The following is a 16459-nucleotide window of genomic DNA, read 5'->3' as shown; positions in this document are numbered from 1 at the left end:
TATTTGACAGGAATTCATAAACACATGCTTATGATATTGTCAGAACTATACAATCGACTCTAACTTTGGTAAAAACTTATTACAAATTTTGAACCAGACATTCCAGTGATCAAGACCATGAGAGTCTAAACACTTCGGAACCGATGACATGCGTCAATCAAGTCACCAAGCCTGACCACCCAACTCCGTTAGTCCCCTCTTACAAGCATGGGTTGATGAAGATCAATTCTAACCCGGGTCTTCAGAATGAAGATATTCACATTGTCCCCAGGCTTCCCAGAATCCTGGATTTGAACCCTTGATTTGGGTGCATCCCAGATTCACCTGATCATGATTAATTGTTCTTCTTGCTTATGGGCGTTTGACCAAAGCAGTCGCTATATGGCTGAAATAACGCCGAAGCGACGTTAAATGTTAACTCACCCACTCAAACACACACACACTCACCTACTAACTCATCCACTCACACCCACTCACTCACTCACTCACTCAAACACTCACACACTCACCTACTCACTCAAACACTCACTCACTCACTCACTCACTGAAGCAGTAAACATCACCAACTTCATCTGTTCGGATTTTCTTCCATCAAATGAACAGTGTATATAACAAACTGACCGATATTACGAACTGGCTTTTCAGTCCTGGCCAATGACTGTTTTAGTCGAAATGCTCATAGCAAACTACTGTTATAAACCAACCAAACTTACTAGTCCCCTTGAGATCGATATAACCGATGTTTACTGGAACTGGTATACTATTGAAAGCAGCGTTAAGTGTAATTTCATAAAAAAGACCACAAATATGGATTTTGTCTTGAACCGCACCGTTTATTTCAGTGGAACAACCGACACAGGTCAGTAACTCGACACGTCATCATGGTATTGGACAAGTGGAAAGATAAAGGACAGAAAGAAGTTTCATGTTTTTAAGTAGGACAGAGAGAGGGAAGAAACACCAATCAACCATTTCCGACTGTTGCTATGGTTACACGAATCAAGTCAGTGACACACTTAATGTTTCACGTCATTTTATGGATCCAGGAGCTATATTTAGATCTACGTTGGTGTCTATTCACACGGTCTGGTGGTAGACGTGCAAACGGATGTTTTAAGAAATATTTCGTCACTGTAATACTGTTATAGCATTTAAGCCGACGATTAATACTGCATCAAGACAAGACTCGACAATGCAGAGACGAGGAGCGTGCCCACAAAGAAGGTCACCTGACTGCCAGCGCCCTCTGTAAAAGACACAGAAAAGGAATGGTTTTTAGTATCAATCAAATTACGTGCAATTAATAACAGTCTGTGTTGTTATAAACACAATGGCCATTGGGTTGTGGAAATATATTTTATATTTTTGTATTTTTTGGTACAAGGACATTGGTTCGTAACTTGATTTAAGACTGAGAGTTAATTATGTTAGCATGTTGTTTGTCGTTTTACGCCGAACTCGGCAATAATCCAACCATATAATGGCTGACTGTACATAATCGTGTCTGAACCAGACAATCAAATGATTGAAAACACGAGCATCGATCTACACAATTGTGTGTATGAGCGTGCTAGCTTGTCCGCGAGCCTTGGCTCCAATCCGCACAGCATTCGTAACTTTACGACCTGTCGTAACTCAATAGTTTATTATAGGCTTACGAATGTCGAAGCGATGCGAAGGCTTTGTGGATCCTGACCCTTACCAACCGAAACCGTTAGTACAAGCATAGGTTACTGCAGATTATTTCTAACAGTAGCAAGTAACTTACGACATGTGGCTCCAGTAAGCCCCGATGGACATGCACACGTGTAGGGGAAAGTGGCAGTGTTGCACGTTCCACCGTTCTTGCACTCACTTCCTCGTGCAGTGCACGGGGGAGCTGGAAAATAATATTCACCGATAATATTTGCATAGAAATCAGTCTAAGACTTGTATTACCAAACTGTGTGTTTGTTAGACAGTGTTTGTAGTATTTGGTTTACGTGTTTTTTCTTAAAAGTATTGTGTGTAATACAATTGAGGAACATTTTCAAAAGTGAATCAACACATCTAAAAGGTTTTTCCGGGGCGGAATATAGCTTTCAGCGTGTCCGTTCTTCTGTCCGCCGTCCGTTAACGTTCCAATAACGTTCCAATATATCTTCATGAAGCCTTTAAATACAGACTAGCGGTGAGCTGGTGCCTATTTGAATGTTGTAAAATACTGGTTGGTGTGCTGTTTTACGCCGCACTCAGCAATATTTCAGCTATAAATAATCGAGTCTGGACAAGACAATCCACTGATCAAAGGCATGAGCATCGATCTACACAATTGGGATAAGATGACATGAGTCAATCAAGTCAGCGATCCTGTCCACCCGATCTCGTTAGTCGCCTCTTACGACAAGCACCCAGACCTTGGGGTGAGGGTCACAGGCCCTCGTGTCTTTGCGAGGATTAAAGATGTTAAAAACACATAAAACATTTGAGATGACCCCGTCATAATGTATTGTATTGTGTAGCATTTCAAGTCGGGGGTCATCTCAAAAAATATTTTTTTAATCTTTAATCTTCGCCTGTGGTGGGGGTGGGGTATATCATCTCCACATGTCTGTTGTTTAATGATGTGGAAATAATGAACTTGACAATAAACATTAAGAAAATATATTCTGCCAAAATATGCATGTTTTCTTTCTTTTGTCCTGCAGTTCACGTGGAGCTGATAATATGTCATGTTGAAAGAGGTATTCCTAGCGAGGAAACATTCAATGTATATGTCACATGCCTATGTCATGGTCTGCAGAGGTGCTCCTTACCTGTAGCACACGTGGTTCCACCATAGCCAGAATAACACTGACAGGTGTAGGTGCTCCCGCAGGTGTTACAGCCTCCCTTGGTGCCACATTGGTTTCCTGCAGCTGTGCAGACTGGTGCTGAAGTGGAAGCAAACCATTTTTGAAACAATTTTGGACCGTGTTCTGAAGAAGCTGTTATTTATGGTGGCACAGCAAGTTTGATAGGTCTCTAATTACTGACTGGGATTTATTATGTCGTGACAATACCTGTGGTACACAGTGATCCTGAGTATCCGCCCGTGCAGGTACAGACGTATGGAGTTGACGATGTCGTACAGCTGCCTTGACTTCCACACTGGTTTCCGGCAGCAGTACAGACTGGAGCTGTAAAGACAATTGGAAAAGCTTTTGATCAAAATCCAGGGGAAAATATAATTTAAAAAGGGTATCGTCGAAGCAGCGACATCCTTTTGATGCCGTCAGATAAATATCATCTGTTCTGGCATTGATATTATTCCATCACACTTTATTTAACTCTACATAGGTCCCCATAGACAGTGTCCTTGTATATGGCGTGTGTGGTCCTGTGCGCAGAGCTCATGTCACAAATCAGTTGACGATAAGCAACGTTGGGCGCGTAGAGTCCTCGGATGGTTCACTTCAGTCCTACCCCACAACGAAGCACATGTGATACATGTGGTCTCACCTTAGGCAGGTGAGTTAGTTCAAAATTGCCTCTGTCCACCCAGCAGTAAATTGGATTCCTGGATATGATGGTAGTCTGAATTTGAACCTTATGCGCCTGACAGGCGACCGGTTGTATTCTCCACAGGGAGTGTTCTGTACTCGTTGACCAGGAGTAATATGTCAGCGCTTTGAGCATGGATAAATGCGCAATATAAATGGACTATTATTATTATACCCGCCCAGGTATACCGGACCATGAATGAATCGTAAACGAGGTGTCTCCTTACCTACGGTACACAGTGATCCTGTGTATCCGCCCGTGCAGGTACAGACGTATGGAGTTGAAGATGTCGTGCAGGCACCATTAGCGCCACACTGGTTTCCGGCAGCAGTGCAGACTGGAGCTGTAAATACAACAAGTATAGCTGTAGATAACGAGGAAATTAGTATGCATTTTCTTGGGTGAATGTACTCTGACTTAGCAAACGAAACGAAATAATAAAACGAATGATCTCCTTACCTACGGTACACAGTGATCCTGTGTATCCGCCCGTGCAGGTACAGACGTAAGGAGTTGCCGATGTCGTACAGCTGCCTTGACTTCCACACTGGTTTCCGGCAGCAGTGCAGACTGGAGCTGTAAATACAACAAGTATAGCTGTAGATAACGAGGAAATTAGTATGCATTTTTTTGGGTGAATGTACTCTGACTTAGCAAACGAAACGAAAAAATAAAACGAATGATCTCCTTACCTACGGTACACAGTGATCCTGTGTATCCGCCCGTGCAGGTACAGACGTATGGAGTTGAAGATGTCGTGCAGGCACCATTAGCGCCACACTGATTTCCGGCAGCAGTGCAGACTGGAGCTGTAAATACAAAATGTATAGCTGTAGATAACGAGGAAATTAGTATGCATTTTTTTGGGTGAATGTACTCTGACTTAGCAAATGAAACGAAAAAATAAAACGAATGATCTCCTTACCTACGGTACACAGTGATCCTGTGTATCCGCCCGTGCAGGTACAGACGTATGGAGTTGAAGATGTCGTGCAGGCACCATTAGCGCCACACTGGTTTCCGGCAGCAGTGCAGACTGGAGCTGTAAATACAAAATGTATAGCTGTAGATAACGAGGAAATTAGTATGCCTTTTTTTGGGTGAATGTACTCTGACTTAGCAAACGAAACGAAATAATAAAACGAATGATCTCCTTACCTACGGTACACAGTGATCCTGAGTATCCGCCAGTGCAGGTACAGACGTATGGAGTTGCCGATGTCGTACAGCTGCCTTGACTTCCACACTGGTTTCCGGCAGCAGTGCAGACTGGAGCTGTAAAATATTCACTCACAAATACAGTTACTTCTACATAAAGCACTACACAAGCGGTACACAGTTATGGTGATGGAACATATAATGACTTTAAGTTGCGTCGCTAGTATTAATTCCAAAATCATGAATGAGTGAACTTGACGTGAACTTGACTGAAAAGGACTATATGATCACCATCCATGGGCGTGTACATCCATGCCTTTGTATATCTATCTGTATGGGTACGTAAATCCGTTAGGTTACATGGATAGTGTGCTTTACAAAGGTTCAAAGTTAAAACAAATTGTTAACTGTGTCACATTTACAGTCAGCCTATTGTCGCATTACCTGTGGTACACAGTGCCCCTGAATATCCGTTGGAGCAGGTGCAGACGTATGGCGTAGATGATGTCGTGCAGGCACCATTAGCGCCACACTGGCTTCCGGCAGCAGTACAGATCGGAGCTGTAAATATACACAATACCTTTGTGTTACCAATGAAATTTGAAATGTTGTGAATTGTCTGTCCACGAAATCAGAATACAATATGTGCTATACATTTGGGATTTCTCTTCGTCAAGACAGATTTTGTTACATTTTTAGATTGAATCCCATCCTGGATTCGAACCTTCACATGCCAGAGTTGGTCCATACTACCAGTTGTCAGACTTCCATTTTGTGGAAGCCGTAGTGGCTGCGTGGGTTAGATCGGTGATTGTGTGTGATAAGGTGCCTGACTGAGAGTGTGGGTTCAAATCCGGCATGGGACTCAACCTAAAATGTGCTAGATTCTGTACTGTGCTGGGAAAGCCGAATCCCAAATATAACATGTGTTACATTTGGGTCTTTCTAAAATGGCATAGTTCATTAGCATTCATCAAACATATAGTTTTTCGTATGGTGATTCAAATACCTCATATAACCCTTGAAGATCGGGGTTAGAATTGATCTTCAGCAGCCAATGCTTGTCGTAAAAGGTGACTAATGGGATTGGCTGGTCAGGCTCGCTGACTTAATTGACACATATTATCGTATCCCAATTGCGTAGATCGATGCTCATGATGTTGATCACTGAATTGTCAGGTCCACTGAATTTACAGACCACATAGCTGGAATATTGAGTTCGACTTTGACAAAATGATCCGTAACTTCTTGTATGATCCATAACTTATCAATGTACACCTTGCAGTGAACTCTGTCAGTCGCTGCTGGCCACGATGGGAGTATTATCACCTTACCTATGTTACATGTTGGCCCAGTGTATCCGCCGGTGCAGGTGCACACGTATGGAGTGGACGACGTTGTGCAGCTGCCTTGGGCTCCACACTGGCTTCCGGCAGCAGTACAGACCGGGGCTGTTACAAGAAATATATGCTATACACCAAGTGGATGCTCGAAGCGCTGACAAACAGGCAGTTCATTATAACCCCGGATAACCCAAGCTGCCTGTGAGGTGCTAGAAGGTTATAGTCACATGACTTATCCCACCGGGTACCCATTTTCTGCTGGGTGAACAGTCGCATGCTTGAACCAACTCACTTGCCTAAGGTGATACCACATGTATCAAATGTGCTTCGGTGTGGGGCAGGACTGAAATCCTAGAAACTCTGAGGAGTCAAGCTGCCAAACACGGTCACCCATACAAGAACTCTCCGAGCTCAACGTTGCTTAACTTCCACTGATTTGTGACAGCTCTATGAACAGGACCACGCGCCAACACATGTCTTTGCAGCTGGTCTTAGGTGCCGAGTTACACGGGAGTAATTCAACCTTGTAATAGTGAGTATAGTTTTACGCCGCTTTTAGCATTATTGCAGCAATATCAGGGCGGGGACACAAGAAATGGGCTTCATACATTGTACCCATGTGGGGAATCTAAAGCGGGTCTTCTGCGTTACTAGCCAACGTTTTAACCACTAGGCTACCCAATCGCCCATCTGAGGTTGTTATACGAATGGAAGACCCGGGTTTGATTCCCCACATGGGTTCAATGTGTGTAGCCAATTTGGTGTGCCCTGTCGTGATATTGCTGGAATATTGGTAATAGCGGCGTGAGACTAAGCTCTCTCTCAAGTCCGTTAATTTTAAATGGATACCTTGCTTGACAAACGGGTCAACGTTCACAAAGCTACACAACGGTGTTACATTCACTGTCAGTCTGTTGGTGACAATCTAACTAAACGAGGCGTCTATTTACCTGTGGTACACAGTGCCCCTGAATATCCGTTGGAGCAGGTGCAGACGTATGGCACTGACGATGTCGTGCAGGCACCATTAGCGCCACACTGGTTTCCGGCAGCAGTACAGATAGGGGCTGTAGGAAAGAAGATGGTCATATCAAGGTTAATAGACAGATCATGGCGTAGAAAAGCGGATACAATCTTGCAACGTCAAGGTGCACAACCAATTAGACCGTTAGAATCTAACTCAAAATCAAAGTTACGCCCAAGGTGACCCTTGGGTTTCTACCCTACTGGCTGGTTTATGGAAGATGAAATGAAAGAAGATTCGCCCAAGATGACCCTTGGGTTTTCATCGTGCTAGTTGGTTTAATGTCAACCTGCTTCAGATGAAATGAATAGAGTCAAAGATTCGGGCAAGATGATTCTTTGTGTTTCAGACTCCAAGTTGGTTAAATGTCACCTTCCTTAAGATGAAATGAGCATATAATCAAATACTCGCGCAAGATAACCCTTGGTGTTCATCATCCTAGATGGCTAAACGTCAACTTGCTTAAGATAAAATGAACATATAATCAAATACTCGCCCAAGGTTACCCTTAGCATTTCACCCTCCTAGTAAGTTAAACGTCAACTTGCATCCTATGTGGCTGTGATGAATCTTAATGCCTGTTTTCTCACCTACGGTACACGTTTCACCAGTATATCCGTTGGAGCAGGTGCAGACATAGGGGCTTGATGAGGTTGTACAGGCACCGTTGGTACCACACTCACTTCCAGCTGCAGTGCAAATGGGTGCTGTAACAGAGGCAAAAACCAAAACTGATGTTTTACAGTATGTACAATAAAGGCACTATATCACACCATTTTTCTCAATAATACTAACTATCTCAGTATTATTCGTCACACTGGGATACTGAGTCTAACAAAACCTAATAGAAGGTCGCGTCAGCTAACCTTTTGGGTTGACCAATCAGAACACAGCTTACCAAATCGAGAAAGTTAACATTCGCACATACCGTTTGAACCTTTACCTCAAAAACTCGAACGATTCCAAATGCTATTTTCCGGACGATCGCTTCCGAGTGATACACGCAATGAGTAAACAGTCGCTGAAAGTAACATTTTTGTCAATATTCAAGGATGTCATCTTGCGAAAATATAAGCAAATAGTAACCATGTCATTAGAAACTCATAAGAGTAAAAACTGCAGGTCAAATATCTGTGTTTTATGCGGATTTTCGTTTGTTGATAGATCAGTGTCAGCGACCAGGGAAGAGAAAATCCCCAAACCGCCGAACCCTAACAAGTAGTCGTTGTCTGATTGGTTAAATCGTCCGGCCGTCTCGCGTTTGATTGGACGGTCATAGGTCGCTCAAAGGTTAGCTGACGCTACCTAGGGTTTGTTAGACTCATTATAACAGTGTAACGAATACTACTGAGCCTGAGTTTACTTAGACTGTCAGTGAAGCTACCATATAATTTATTTTATTTAAAAAATATACCTATTTTGTTTACAATATTAAATTGAAAGGTTCGAATGAATTAATGCAACGTTGCATTAAATCGACTCACGCGCCCTCTGCCGGGAGACCATTATTTCACGCGACCCCCATAGAGTTATGTCCCTTGAATATCCCACGCACAACTTGTGACTTGAACCAGTATGGCAAACACCAACAATACCGTGTGTGACTGTTTTCGATGTACGGAGCAATTGTTTCATATATGGCAATTGTTCTCTATTTGGAAGCTGTTCGCCTCGAAGTTTCAATTATCGTTTTCAGGCAAGTCGTAAGGGATAATAAGTCTTTTATTGCATCAATAGGAAGCAAAAGTGAGCGTATATGCCCCAATATATATAATATAGGCTAAATACTGTCGAAAATGTGTGACATTGTGCCTTTAAAGAGTTCATCTCCTCAGAATGTTCCCATCCAGTGTATCTCTTAATCCATTTAACTGACTATAGTCCGTTTGACTTCATTTGAGACCGATGAATCGCTCACTAACACAAAATCAAATAATTGCCACAAAACCAAATTTTGCAGTCACATGAAATCGACACACCAACTCTTATGATTTGTCTCCTAATTTTGGACACCCGAATAAAAAAGTCGTTTAAGAAACAATCATTATTTTGTTGTAACTTTTGCTATTTCTTACGATTGAGGACCACTTGCTGGTAGAACAGCCAGGTGTGCGACTTGTACGTGTGCAATTGAAATTTCACTGCACGTACTTGTTGATTACCATTCACTAATAAGATGACGAGCGATTTGGTTTGGTGCCGCGTCCCTGATATTTGATAGCGTGTTGTTTCCGAGGGTCATCATGTTGCCGAACACTTAGGGACTAGTAGATGGGGACCGCGGCATCGGCTGCACTGGCTAAAGCCTGTGACAATAGTTTTTGACTGAAGCAATAATATAAGACGATAAGCAACAGACTATAATCCCTCAGTACTAATCCCTTAATACGCCCCCCCCAAAAAATTTTGTTTAAAAAAATAAAAGAAATAAAAATATATATTAAAAAAATAATAATAATGATAATAAAATAAACAAATAATAATAGATCAATCAATCAATCAATCAATCAATTGATCGATCGATCCATCCATCCATCAATCGATCCATCGAACTATAAACAAATAAATAAATAAATAAATAAATAAATAAATAAAATGAAAATAGTTTGAGGTAACTGAGAACACCTCATCATGTTGATGAACACTTACGGATAGTGCAGTCATGGCCACCGTAGCCGTCCGTGCACGAACATGGTGCCGAACACTGACTGGGACACGTGCCGTGGCCGTTACAGCTGTTGTTGTTGACGCAGTCAGTAATCGCAGCTTTGCATATCGCCAGACATAACACAATACCTGTAAATGACAAAAAAATAAATCTCACATCATTCTGTCAAATCTGTTAAATCGTGTAATAAAACTAGGACGACTCCATGCCTCCAAGGGCTAAACTTCAGTCTGAACGTCAGTGTACACATGTATGTACACAGATATTGAAAATATAATTATTATACACAATAATAATTTGCTTTTGTTCTGAAATCCATCATACAAGTTTCAATAGGTATTCTTCTCGTGAACTTTAGGGTGATTTACAATTTACACGTGCAAGTTAATGCACGGCGAACAATTTGGATGTTTGCACATTATTGAGAGCATAATACTCGCATAAATAGGATTTGTATGTCAAAGCAAAACACTGCTGTTTAGCCGTGAACCATGTGCATTACCACCGTTTTGCTGAAAATCTACCTGGGTAAGCTGCAAACACCAGGTATGCTCATAACGCTAACAATGAATGGCACAGCACATTACCCCAGATAACCCAATCTGCCTGTTAGTCACTAGGAAGTTACTGTTACATGACTAGGTACAGGGTACCCATTTTCTGCTGGGTGAACAGAGGCAATTTTGAACAAACGCACTTTGGAAACATTATGTTTGGTGGGCAATTGTGCAACTTTTGTAACGATCGTCTACATGTGACGTCACGTCAAAACATCCTCAGAATCATCATCAAGACCCAAAGTCCAGCAAAACGTCCAATTTTGCTTAAGTGTTAGGCACGACTAACTGGGTGTAGACAGCATGTGAAGTTCAGAAGTCCAAACTGGAGCTGTGGGCGGTTCGCAGATTATCTGACTGCTCTAATGGTCATGCAATGGTCTACATGTGTCCAGGAGAAAGTTGTAGCGACGCTAACGTTTCTCAACGCCGTTAGTTTAGAATAGAAGTGTAATGGTATGGGGTCGCAAATCTGCTCGTTGTGAATGGGAATTTGAATGGCGCTTATCGAATGGTTCCATATCTTTGGATATGCCAATTTGTGGTAGATGTCGTAACCGAAAGTAGAACCAGCCAGTCATGCTACAACACTAGGTGTAATCTTCGACATTTGGAACAACATCCCCAAGACAGCTTTCAATTTCTGGCATCGTCAATGCCCCATCGCTGCCTCAGCACCGCAAAAGGTGGCCACACACGTTATGCTATTGTAAATTGAGTGCGTGAGTTTGGTTTTACGCCGCTATTAGCAATATTCCAGCAATATCAGACCAGAGCGCTGTCGACCACCTGCATGTCGCTGGGTAGCTGATCTTGTCTGGTGTTGCTTCCATGTCCTGTTGATTTCACTTTGCCAAGTTGACACGTTTGCATCATGACGTCAACCAGATCAAGTTTTCGCCACTTTCAGCAATATTGTGCGACACCAGGAATGGGCTTCACGCACTGTACGCTTATGCAAGATGATTGTAGAAATCAATAGTCTACAGACTTCAGTGTATGAAATAAGCCAAAACTACAGCCAGACATCAGGACTGGTAACTTCAAAATGTTACCAGTCCAAAATGGATTTAACCAGACCAGACACCAAGATATGACTCAGATGTATATGACATCTAAATGTTTTACCAGACCATCGGGCTGGCTAGCTGTGAATCTAGACCGTCCGTCTGAAATCTAACCCGTCTCGGGCTGTCGGACGGGCCTAATTTCATACCCTGCTACGGTGATTAATAGACCTTCTTGAAAACCGTCAAATCAAGAAGGACACCCTATGCACGTGTATGGGCTACTTCGTTGTGCACGTGCACCCGTTGTGTTTATAGGTGGTGAGAAGTGGTGGTGCATTCATAAGATGTCTGTCTTGGAAAGGTTTGTTAACGCGTATACTTCCCATCCAAATTGAACGTTCAGGTTCCCCTACGTGTTGTGAAAAGTATATAAAGAAAACTACAGGATACTAAAACGACACGAATTGTCCTTCACATCAACGAGTCCTGCATCTGGACTTGTTCTCTGTACTCTTACACCTTTGCATGATGGCTCTTCTTCGTTTACGCCATACACGTATTCAATTAAGCTGATAGAAAGGAACAAACATATAAAATGCGAGCAAATCAAACTAAGAAAGCCGATAGTGTAGTCGTTCAGAAATACATGTGAATGCTTCCAGGCTTATGACATAAGAAAATTTGGCCTCAAAATATCGTATTGTCAGAGACTTGTTTTGATATCAGAGCAAAATATTTATTCTACAGTAACAGGTTAAACACGGTATATTCAACACACTAAATTAAGCTAATGTCAATGGATATAAGTAACAAAACCTATCAATAATCTCTGTGGATTATAACTTGTGTTGGTGATTAATTAATACAAATATAAGTAGTATTTGCGTAAGATAGAAAAATGTTCGAAAAGGCATTTAGAAAATAAACTAAAATAAATAAGCCTGTATGTTGTATCAAGAGTAGTGCTTTGTTCAAAACAACTACGACGTTTAAAACCTTGCAAAACAAACAGAAACAAGTCCCTGTTTCTTCAGAAAAGGTTTCGGAAAGATTATTAAATTCTGAAGAAATGTGCCATGGTAAGATGTGAAAGCCCCTTTTCATGATAATATTCACTATAATACAGGATGTCTACATATTACAGAAGGCCATGGCAATAAACTCTATTTAAGCGACAACACAATACAATTTGATTGCTAAATTTGAAAAGATAATCGAAATGTTAAAATATCGTTATACATTTTTTAATCTCTATTGCTATAATTGTTATCAATTATATTGTTTGAAAGGCCGCGATCCCGGGGCCCGAGGTCAGGTAAAGGCGCGTGTGTCAAATTCTACCCGGAACATTATCATTTTCTTGGGCTATATATTTTCGAAGTAGAATTTAGAATTAAATTAAATTATTTTTAAAATTAAGGGATTGATTAAACATGCGTACACAAACCATCGGTGGCTATAAATACGGTTAAAATGAAAACGAATTCGTTCAGAGAACAAATCTTACTTTGTCCAAATTAAGATTGACAATAACTGCTTCAACTGTCTGAAATCTAATCGAAAGTTGAAGTAAAACAAAGAAATATATCTTGGCAGAATACACAGACTGATTACCAGCAGGTAAACATAGGAATATCTACAAAATGCTTGTATTTATTTTCTTGGTGTAGACATATCTATCAATATGTCTTACCTGTAATAGCGAGCATCAGCTGAAAATGAGCCATGATGAATTCAACCGCTCTGAACAGAATCAGCCCGCAAATGTACGGCGTTTACATTGAAGCATCTCTTTTATGGTATCTGTAACCATAGCTGCCAGAAATGTTGTGGAAACTTACTTCCAGGCAAGGGCGTCCGTGGTGCCCTAAACGTCGTATCCTTGGCGACATCAACGAAACAAAGGCTGCAGACGGACTACACCGAGCTTTTTGTCACTTGGCAATAGGCCCGGCCAATGAAATCGTAGTTGACGTTTCAACTCATCGCCGTTCAGCGACCAATGAAATCACAGGGACGCATATTACGGCGTGAACCAAGATGGTTGTTTTCCAAATATGGGAATCATTATATTGTGACTGAAGAACTTGTTAACACCGCCACAGGAAATATTTACCTTCGTTGTCTCCAAGTACGATATTGAGCAAGACAACAAATACTCAGTCATACAAAACAGCCTGTACTAGAAGACAAGAACTGAAGACCACTTATTTAACACGTCCACAACTTACCGCTAACACGATCTGGTCGCTAAACCTGTTAACCTCTCTTGTGCTTACGTAAATTCGTCCTCTTTAGTTGTACGCAACCATTTCAATATATTCACAGTTACATATCAGCCCAGGTTAAAAAGAATTCAGTCACATTATGACAATTAAATTATACGTCTAGATTAATAAAGGTGTAGTAGGTATGCTTATCCAAAGGATGCTTGGCGAGAAAATATTTGAATTTAGATAGTCATAATCAAAATGAATTATTGAGATAAGTCGATATTTTGTATGTCTGATGAGCGAGTGACGAAGGTTTTACGCCTCATTTTAATATTCCGGAAATATCACAGGGGGAGGGGGGGGGCACCAGAAATGGGCCCATGTGGGGATTTGGACGCCTCAACAACTAGGCTACCCCACCCCCGTGTATCCTGACCACATTAATGACTCACAATGATTAAAAGAATGCTGTTTGTAGAACGGCCTTTGATTGAAGATGGAAATTCTTCAACCGTTCAGTACCCGACTACTAGCATTGTTCGAGTGATTGTTCTCTGACGGACACTGAAACCATGGGTTGTTAGTTAGTCTTGCAGTATCGATGTTGACAAGCGTTGCTATGGAAGCGTAGTTATGCTACATTCTAAAAAGGATCCTTTCATCTGCTTAAAAGAAACGTCAGGTGAAACATTTTCCTGCCTAATATTATAAGCATTTTAGGAGAAAGTATCGTCTACTATAGAATTATCGATTTGGTAACAATAATTTCTCGAGTAATCGTCAATAGGACTGAAACCCGTGACTCAATTAATAATGATCGGTTGTTCTATTTTAACTTTGATTTGTCAATAAAGTTACTAAGACATGTTAACTGGTAGTTTGACGATTTGAAATTATTTAAATTTCTACATCAAAACGCAGAAGTTCTTATCAATATTGCTTTTGAATGTTTCTTAAGAGATACCTCATTTACATATTGCTTATAATTAGGATAACGGAAGTTTGAAAGCTGAAAGACGTAGGTTAAACTTTACTTATTCATCCTGCCCATGAGTAACAATAAGCCACCAATGCATTTGCTGTGCCAGGCCTTTCCTAATACTTTGGAAAAGTTGATTGGACAAAACAAGATATCCAGAGCCTTGACCGCCTGATCAGAAGGATCAGGTCTGATAACAGAGCCCATCACCCTCGTTTGTGTGTGTGTGTGTGTGTGTGTGTGTGATAATATCGGGCATGTGAACAGCTGCGTTTTGGTTTTAAGTTTTGTTAAGAATTCGCCAATTTTCACTGATTTTATCAATTTATTGAACTCATGACAATGATCTGTTCCAAGTTACGAATTTGTTTTACAGTACATCAGTTCATGTGTAAACAGTACCTTAAATCAGTATGGACTATTTTGTAAAATCCAGTTTAGAACAGTTGCCTGAAGTAAGTGGCGGGCGGTGGGGTAGTCTAGAGGTTAAAGCGTTGGCTCGTCACGCCGAAGACCCAGGTTCGAATCCCCACATGGGTACAATGAGTGAAGCACATTTCTGGTGTCCCCCGCCGTGATATTGATATTGCTGGAATATTGCTAAAAGCGGCGTAAAACCAAACTCAGTCAGTCAGTCAGTGAAGTAAGTGGCTACATTTACACTAGTGCGTCTAAACTTTTGATGGGTAGTATATATGCTAACTAATTTGTGAGGTCGGGGTTTTATTAATGTGGAGATTCTTCTAGAATTTTATTGTGTACTTTTGCACATATTTATTTATTGGATGATCCTCTGGTGATGCATGTCAAGCAAGGAATTCCACAGCTATTGTAAGCGAGCCCAGGTTGTTGGACAGAATCTGAAATTTGAGGTTGATTTTGTTGATGGCGATGTACTGCTGGACGGTACAGCGATGTGAGTAAAGCAGGTGAAGTTATTCACCAAGTCTGCCCAGAGTCCGTCATTTGTGGAGAAGCTTTCTGAGAAGCCATTGCTTCGTGTATATATGCAGTGTGTGGAACAGAAGAGTAATCCAACCGAATTCACAGAGACTGTCCAACACCTTGACACCTTGAAGGATGCCCTTCCTTGGCACAAACAGCATATGGCTCGTTGCTTTTATTACCGTCTCCGCCATGCCTGTGGCTTTTACTCTGAGGTCCATCCATGGTACGACCCTGAACATGTCCAGGGTGTCATGGGAAATGCTGCTTTCAAACTTCTGTGGAATAGGCCCATATACAGCCTCAGAAGAATTCCTGCCAACAAACCTGATCTTGTCCTTTTTGACAATGAATTTATTTATATCATTGAATTTTCTGTCCCCTTTGACAGCAACGTGATTGGCAAGATTCAGGAAAGACATGCTAAATATGCGGACCTCGCCTTTGTAATGTCTCGCTTGCATCCCAAGTACACTGTCGTCAGACACCCTACTGTTCTCGGTGCTCTTGGCGTAGATCAGAAGAGAGTGTCCGGGTTCTCCACCGGGAGCACAACCCTTCTGACACTCTGGGTAATGCAGAAGGCCGCAGTGTTGGGAAGCCTACATATTCTCCGAAAGGTTCTTGGTGGGTTCGACTAGGCAGTGTTTCCTGGGAGAAGTCCTATTCACTGTCTGGGCTGCGTGTAGAGGGGCAAAGGCCCTGAGGTGACGATGAGCCTTACCAGCCTGACTGTGCCAGGATCACCCGAACCCTCTCTGCTGCTTACTATTTTTAATCTGTAAACCATAATAGTCCATTTATCATGCGTATTTCTTCATGCACAATGCATGCTCGAAGCATCCAAACAATCTGATTATTATTACCCCGGATAACCCAAGCTGCCTGTGAAGCGATAGAAGGTTAATGGTTGCATGATTTATCCCACCGGGTACCCATTTTCTGCTGGCTGAACAGACGCAATTTTGAACAAACTCTCTTGCCTAAGGTGAAACCACATGTCGCCACTTACATTCGCGGTAGGATATACCTTGCAATTT

At 41.6% G+C, this 16459-nt stretch overlaps 1 protein-coding gene across 9 annotated transcripts; it reads right to left on the bottom strand.

The window, feature by feature from the left end:
• Positions 1-812: 812 nt before the first annotated feature.
• LOC124281787 (adhesive plaque matrix protein 2-like) lies at positions 813-13186 on the bottom strand. Of its 9 annotated transcripts, none has more exons than XM_046717764.1 (15): positions 12976-13182; positions 9697-9843; positions 7638-7754; positions 6974-7090; positions 6015-6131; positions 5125-5241; positions 4681-4797; positions 4448-4564; positions 4215-4331; positions 3982-4098; positions 3749-3865; positions 3042-3158; positions 2796-2912; positions 1769-1879; positions 813-1246 (listed from the first exon to the last, which is right to left on the bottom strand). In XM_046717764.1, exons 1-15 carry the CDS (start codon positions 13007-13009, stop codon positions 1164-1166), a joined length of 1662 nt encoding a protein of 553 aa, XP_046573720.1. In that variant the 5' UTR covers positions 13010-13182; the 3' UTR covers positions 813-1163. The 9 variants fall into 9 exon arrangements, with proteins under 9 accessions (XP_046573720.1, XP_046573724.1, XP_046573726.1 ...); XM_046717768.1 differs by having other exon boundaries at positions 4448-4509; positions 4743-4797; positions 12976-13181; XM_046717770.1 differs by lacking the exon at positions 3749-3865 and having other exon boundaries at positions 12976-13185.
• Positions 13187-16459: the final 3273 nt, after the last annotated feature.

Source organism: Haliotis rubra, unplaced genomic scaffold, assembly GCF_003918875.1.
Source record: "Haliotis rubra isolate DU_JTF1 unplaced genomic scaffold, ASM391887v1 Scf29, whole genome shotgun sequence".
NCBI lineage: Eukaryota > Metazoa > Mollusca > Gastropoda > Lepetellida > Haliotidae > Haliotis > Haliotis rubra.
Note: the sequence above shows the minus strand (reverse complement) of the source record. Positions and strands in the feature narration are given on the sequence as shown.